We start from the raw sequence: 6,940 nt of genomic DNA on the forward strand, positions 1-6,940 counted from the left end.
TCATCGCCGGTGAGGCCTTTACGTTACTGTGCTGTAGATGTCTCTGCATCTTCTCAAAAGCGTTACACTTTTATCAAACTACATTAACAATTTGCAGTTGTATAGGTGGGGGGGAAATCCTTAATATAAATTGTCAATTTATATGAATCCGTTGACACTAGTTAAATAGCTAACAAGTTCCCACTTGGTTTCGCCAGCCAAGTTACGAAGAACCACTGTCGGAGCCTGTCAATGAACTGACCCTGATCCATAAAATTAAATGTACTTATATTTTGCTAATAGCATAATTGCCTTATTAAACATGTTAAGTATTAATGTGTGACTTAAGATGGTCTGCAGAATAATTAACATGGGTTGAAATTCAGTATAATCACTTGTGTAATCGCAATGTTGGAACTGAACAGCCATATGAATTGTTATTCCTCAGGCACTTTGATCCACCATGCCCGTTGCTAGGAGTTGGGTTTGTCGCAAGACATACGTCACACCCCGCCGCCCCTTCGAGAAGTCTCGTCTCGACCAGGAGCTTAAACTTATCGGTATGTGTGCAAATAGCAGGTTTTGATTTATATTGAATCTGCTGGTCTAAATACCATGTATTTTTTAAGTAAGTTCATTTTAATCTCTCAGGGGAGTATGGTCTGAGGAACAAGCGTGAGGTGTGGAGGGTGAAGTTCACCCTGGCCAAGATTCGCAAGGCCGCCAGAGAGCTGCTCACTCTGGATGAGAAGGACCCCAAGCGTCTTTTTGAAGGTACACCACAGCTAGGTTCTATATTTTGACTGTTCGTAAAAGTCCTTTGAGCTGTTAGCTAGTGAGATATCGGCCAATGATTTAAATATTCGATATTCAGATTGTCTGTGGTGTCAGGAATTCCTCGTGAATGAGGCCGTCAGTCAGATTTCCAGATGCCTTAAATCGGGGATATTCAGATTTTACCCTAAGAGGTCCAGATTACTGCTGGTTCTGTTCTACCTGAATTAATTGCACCCACCTGGTGTTCCAGCACCCACCTGGTGTTCCAGGTCTCAAACAGTCCCTGATTAGGGCCATATTAGAGGGCCCTATGTTGTGATAAGTGACTGAAAATTGCTGTATTCTGTCTCCTAGGAAACGCCCTGCTCAGGCGTCTGGTGAGAATCGGTGTGCTGGATGAGGGCAAGATGAAGCTCGATTACATCCTGGGCCTGAAGGTGGAGGACTTCTTGGAGAGGAGGCTCCAGACGCAGGTCTTCAAGCTGGGCCTTGCTAAGAGCATCCACCACGCCCGCGTTCTCATCCGCCAGAGGCACATCCGGTAAGCTGTTGGAGATGGTCACTAGATGGCCATGTTAGAAAGGACAAGTCGGTAGATCGTTACATTGGTCTGTTATTTTAAATAGGCTCGATGATAAACTTGTGACTGGTTGTTAAACTATTTGTAACATTTACATTTCTAAACTTCTCACATGCCTACAGTAACTGTTCAGTTAACTATTATGAGTTGAACCTGCACAACTCACAAGTTACTTTCTCAATCCTTAGAGGGCCTCACAAACGATAGCTCATCCCTGAGCGTGGTTTAACATTTCAGCAAGGTCAATTCGGTAACAAACCGTATACCTTGTCTATGACTGCCCAGAGCCAATCCTGCCCATCAAGAGTGGGCAAACAGTTTCAGCAAGGTCAATGCAGTAACAGACTGTATACCTTGTCTATAAGACTGCCCAGAACCAAGCGAGAGGCAGTCTGCTACTGTCTTATTTGCTGACAGGTAATGTATGGAGGATTGCACCTCGGGCAGATATGTGCTAATGGTCACGGCAAACTATCAAGTGTATTTGACTTGTAAGGCAATCCCATGGTCTTCAATTTAGTTTTGTAAGAGTTCTTTACCTCATCAGGCAGGCCGATGATTACAATTAATATTCAGACTTCCTGTGGTGTCAAGAATTCCTCGTGAATGAGGCCTGTCATTGATGCCAAACTATTCCCATCTGATGGTTATTTGTCTGCTAATAAGTGGGGAGGAACAAACTACTCATTGAGGTCTCCTTTCTCTCTCCAGTGTGCGCAAGCAGGTAGTCAACATCCCCTCCTTCGTGGTGCGCCTGGACAGCCAGAAGCACATTGACTTCTCCCTGCGTTCACCATACGGTGGAGGACGCCCCGGCCGTGTCAAGAGAAAGAATGCCAAGAAGGGCCAGGGTGGTGCTGGGGGAGCTGATGAGGAAGAGGAGGATTAAAATGGAGGCTGACTGGGCGTGTTCGTGTCTGGCACTACTTGTTTTTCAATAATAAAACCATTATTTGATGACATTTTTGTGATTTAAAAAAAAAAACCTATGTGGTGGAAACTGACTAGTTAAGGCCTCTGCACAATAATTGACTACACATAATGGCTACATTAGGGTTGTAGACGTGTCATTGCTAGGCATTTTATAGGGATAATATAATTCTGACTTGCTCTGTTGGCTGTTGGAAGTGACAACTAATCAAATGTTTCACATGCTTTGTAAACAGGTGTAGTCTAACAGAACTGCTTCCTTATGTGCTGTTCCCAACAGTGGAGAGAAATAGCTGACTAACCATAACCTGGCCGAAACCAGGTTGATGTGCAGGGGTATTAAGGAATTGAAGTAGATAAGTGACTAGTCAATGGACTGAATGGTGACATGTCAAGAGGGCAAAAAGGTGAATGCAGAGCATCTAGCTATTGGTTAACTAATTAGCAGTTGGACAGCTTGTGGGTAGGAGCTGTGGAGTATCTTGTTGGTTCCAGACTTGGTGCATTAGTGTTCCCTGTTATCAGAACTGGGACTTGGGTGGCTGGATTCTTAACCATTTTTAGGGCCTTCTGACACTGCCTGGGTTAGAGGTCCTGGATGGCAGGGAGCTCAGCTCAAGTTATACACTTGGCCATAAGCACTACTCTTTAGCGCCTTGCGGTTGGATGCTGAGCAGTTGCCATACCGAGTGGTGATGCAGCCAGTCAAACTGCTCTCAATGGTGTAGCTGTAGTGCTTCCGGATCTGAAGGCCAATGCCAAATCTCTTCAACCTGAAGAGGTGTGCAGTTTTCAATGTGTGTGGACCATGATAGTTTACTGATGTGGACACCAAGGAACTTGAAGCTCTCGACCTGCTCCACAACATCCCCAGCAATGCATGGGGGCGTGCTCGGCCCTCCGTTTCCTGTAGTCCACAATCAGCTCCTTTGTCTTGCTGAGGTTGTCCCGGCACCGTACTGCCAGGTCTGACCTCCCTGTAGGCTGTCTCAAGAATAAGCAAATGGCACCGGGTAAGTGCTTTGTCTGCCATAACGCTCCCGTAGGATTGTGGATTCATGGGGAATAACTAGGTAAAATGCACGTTTTATCTAACAGCCGAGTTAGACTGATATTCATAAATTTGGCACTTGAAATTTAGGCCAATCTGAGGTTGAAATGATAAAGCAGCCATCCCTCCACTCAGTCATGGTGCTGGGGAAATGTAAACCCATTCATAGACTGCTATGGGTGCAAGGAACAAATATCCATAATATGAAATGATATTAACCATGTTTAACAATGGCATAAAACAAGCTTATTTCAGGGTCCTGATGGGGTATATACACTGAACACAATGAATGGCACAACAATGGGCCTCATCGTGGTGTATCTGCACTCAAATTGCCAATAATAAAATGCAATTGCATTCGTTTCTCAGTTTATGCCTGCCCATACCATAACCCCACTGCCATCATGGGGCACTCGGCTCACAACTTGACTTTACATTTAAGTCATTTAGCAGACGCTCTTATCCAGAGCGACTTACAAATTGGTGCATTCACCTTATGACATCCAGTGGAACAGTAGTGCATCTAAATCTTTTAAGGGGGGGGTGAGAGGGATTACTTTATCCTATCCTAGGTATTCCTTAAAGAGGTGGGGTTTCAGGTGTCTCCGGAAGGTGTTGATTGACTCCGCTGTCCTGGCGTCGTGAGGGAGTTTGTTCCACCATTGGGGGGCCAGAGCAGCGAACCGTTTTGACTGGGCTGAGCGGGAACTGTACTTCCTCAGTGGTAGGGAGGCGAGCAGGCCAGAGGTGGATGAACGCAGTGCCCTTGTTTGGGTGTAGGGCCTGATCAGAGCCTGGAGGTACTGAGGTGCCGTTCCCCTCACAGCTCCGTAGGCAAGCACCATGGTCTTGTAGGGGATGCGAGCTTCAACTGGAAGCCAGTGGAGAGAGCGGAGGAGCGGGGTGACGTGAGAGAACTTGGGAAGGTTGAACACCAGACGGGCTGCGGCGTTCTGATGAGTTGTAGGGGTTTAATGGCACAGGCAGGGAGCCCAGCCAACAGCGAGTTGCAGTAATCCAGACGGGAGATGACAAGTGCCTGGATTAGGACCTGCGCCGCTTCCTGTGTGAGGCAGGGTCGTACTCTGCGGATGTTGTAGAGCATGAACCTACAGGAACGGGCCACCGCCTTGATGTTAGTTGAGAACGACAGGGTGTTGTCCAGGATCACGCCAAGGTTCTTAGCGCTCTGGGAGGAGGACACAATGGAGTTGTCAACCGTGATGGCGAGATCATGGAACGGGCAGTCCTTCCCGGGAGGAAGAGCAGCTCCGTCTTGCCGAGGTTCAGCTTGAGGTGGTGATCCGTCATCCACACTGATATGTCTGCCAGACATGCAGAGATGCGATTCGCCACCTGGTCATCAGAAGGGGGAAAGGAGAAGATTAATTGTGTGTCGTCTGCATAGCAATGATAGGAGAGACCATGTGAGGTTATGACAGAGCCAAGTGACTTGGTGTATAGCGAGAATAGGAGAGGGCCTAGAACAGAGCCCTGGGGGACACCAGTGGTGAGAGCACGTGGTGTGGAGACGGATTCTCGCCACGCCACCTGGTAGGAGCGACCTGTCAGGTAGGACGCAATCCAAGCGTGGGCCGCGCCGGAGATGCCCAACTCGGAGAGGGTGGAGAGGAGGATCTGATGGTTCACAGTATCGAAGGCAGCCGATAGGTCTAGAAGGATGAGAAGAGAGGAGAGAGAGTTAGCTTTAGCAGTGTGGAGCGCCTCCGTGATACAGAGAAGAGCAGTCTCAGTTGAATGACTAGTCTTGAAACCTGACTGATTTGGATCAAGAAGGTCATTCTGAGAGAGATAGCGGGAGAGCTGGCCAAGGACGGCACGTTCAAGAGTTTTGGAGAGAAAAGAAAGAAGGGATACTGGTCTGTAGTTGTTGACATCGGAGGGATCGAGTGTAGGTTTTTTCAGAAGGGGTGCAACTCTCGCTCTCTTGAAGACGGAAGGGAAGGGACGTAGCCAGCGGTCAGGGATGAGTTGATGAGCGAGGTGAGGTAAGGGAGAAGGTCTCCGGAAATGGTCTGGAGAAGAGAGGAGGGGATAGGGTCAAGCGGGCAGGTTGTTGGGCGGCCGGCCGTCACAAGACGCGAGATTTCATCTGGAGAGAGAGGGGAGAAAGAGGTCAGAGCACAGGGTAGGGCAGTGTGAGCAGAACCAGCGGTGTCGTTTGACTTAGCAACGAGGATCGGATGTCGTCGACCTTCTTTTCAAAATGGTTGACGAAGTCATCTGCAGAGAGGGAGGAGGGGGAGGGGAGGAGGATTCAGGAGGGAGGAGAAGGTTGCAAAGAGCTTCCTAGGGTTAGAGGCAGATGCTTGGAATTTAGAGTGGTAGAAAGTGGCTTTAGCAGCAGAGAGAGAAGAGGAAAATGTAGAGAGGAGGGAGTGAAAGGATGTCAGGTCCGCAGGGAGGCGAGTTTTCCTCTATTTCCGCTCGGCTGCCCGGAGCCCTGTTCTGTGAGCTCGCAATGAGTCGTCGAGCCACGGAGCGGGAGGGGAGGACCGAGCCGGCCTGGAGGATAGGGGACATAGAGAGTCAAAGGATGCAGAAAGGGAGGAGAGGAGGGTTGAGGAGGGTTGACATCAGCAAACCGTTCGCCCACATGACGCCATACACGCTGTCTGCCATTTTCCCGGGAAAGTTGAAACCGGGATTCATCCACGAAGAGCACACTTCTCCAGCATGCCAGTGACCATCGAAGGTGAACATTTGCCCACTGAAGTTAGTTACGACGTAGAACTGCAGTCAGGTCAAGACCCTGGTGAGGATGACAAGCATGCAGATGATCTTCCCTGAGACGGTTTCTAACAGTTTGTGCAGAAAGTCTAAGGTTTTCAAAAACAACAAAAAGGTTTAATGAGCTGTCCGGGTGGCTGGTCTCAGACAATCCCACAGGTGAGGTTCTGGGCTGGCTTGGCTACATGTGGTCTGTGGTTGTGAGGCCTGTTGGACATACTGCCAAATTCTCTAAAACGATGGTAGAGAAATTAATATTCAATTTTCTGGCAAAAGCTCAATTGGACATTCCTGCAGTCAGCATGCCAATTGCACGCTCCCTCAAAACCTGAGGTATCTGTGGCATTGTGTTGTGTGACAAAATTGCACATTTTAGAGTCGCCTTTTATTGTCCCCAGCACAAGGTGCATCTGTGTTATGATCAAGCTGTTTAATTAGCTTCTTGATATGCCACAACTGTCAGATGGATGTATTGTCTTGGTAAAGGAGAAATGCTCACTAACGGATGTAAACACATGTGTGCACAAAATTTGAGAGAAATAAGCATTTTGTAACATTTCTGGGATCTTTTATTTCAGCTCATGAAACATGGGACCAACACTTTTACATGTTGCATTTATACACTACTAAAAAAAATAAAGGGAACACTTAAACAACACAATGTAACTCCAAGTCAATCACACTTCTGTGAAATCAAACTGTCCACTTAGGAAGCAACACTGATTGACAATAAATTTCACATGCTGTTGTGCAAATGGAATAGACAACAGGTGGAAATTATAGGCAATTAGCAAGACACCCCCAATAAAGGAGTGGTTCTGCAGGTGGTGACAACAGACCACCTCTCAGTTCCTATGCTTCCTGGCTGATGT

At 47.6% G+C, this 6,940-nt stretch overlaps 1 protein-coding gene across 2 annotated transcripts; it reads left to right on the forward strand.

The window, feature by feature from the left end:
• Positions 1-392: 392 nt before the first annotated feature.
• Positions 393-2,298, forward strand: LOC115147156 (small ribosomal subunit protein uS4). 2 transcript variants are annotated; one of them, XR_010460524.1, is made up of 5 exons: positions 393-539; positions 631-753; positions 1,111-1,297; positions 1,525-1,753; positions 2,048-2,170. XR_010460524.1 is itself a non-coding variant. In XM_029689218.2 (4 exons), exons 1-4 carry the CDS (start codon positions 443-445, stop codon positions 2,223-2,225), a joined length of 585 nt encoding a protein of 194 aa, XP_029545078.1. In that variant the 5' UTR covers positions 394-442; the 3' UTR covers positions 2,226-2,298. The 2 variants fall into 2 exon arrangements, 1 of the variants encoding a protein (XP_029545078.1); XM_029689218.2 differs by lacking the exon at positions 1,525-1,753 and having other exon boundaries at positions 394-539; positions 2,048-2,298.
• The last annotated feature ends 4,642 nt before the right edge of the window (positions 2,299-6,940 follow it).

This window comes from Oncorhynchus nerka, linkage group LG3, assembly GCF_034236695.1.
Source record: "Oncorhynchus nerka isolate Pitt River linkage group LG3, Oner_Uvic_2.0, whole genome shotgun sequence".
NCBI lineage: Eukaryota > Metazoa > Chordata > Actinopteri > Salmoniformes > Salmonidae > Oncorhynchus > Oncorhynchus nerka.

What these genes read in the sequence shown, in the direction of transcription:
- LOC115147156 (XM_029689218.2), top strand. Translation starts at nt 443, where the DNA reads ATGCCCGTTGCTAGGAGTTGGGTTTGTCGCAAGACATACGTCACACCC. An exon ending in CCAGGAGCTTAAACTTATCG is followed by an intron (nt 540 to 630) that starts GTATGTGTGCAA and finishes TTAATCTCTCAG; the next exon opens with GGGAGTATGGTCTGAGGAAC. An exon ending in CCCCAAGCGTCTTTTTGAAG is followed by an intron (nt 754 to 1,110) that starts GTACACCACAGC and finishes TCTGTCTCCTAG; the next exon opens with GAAACGCCCTGCTCAGGCGT.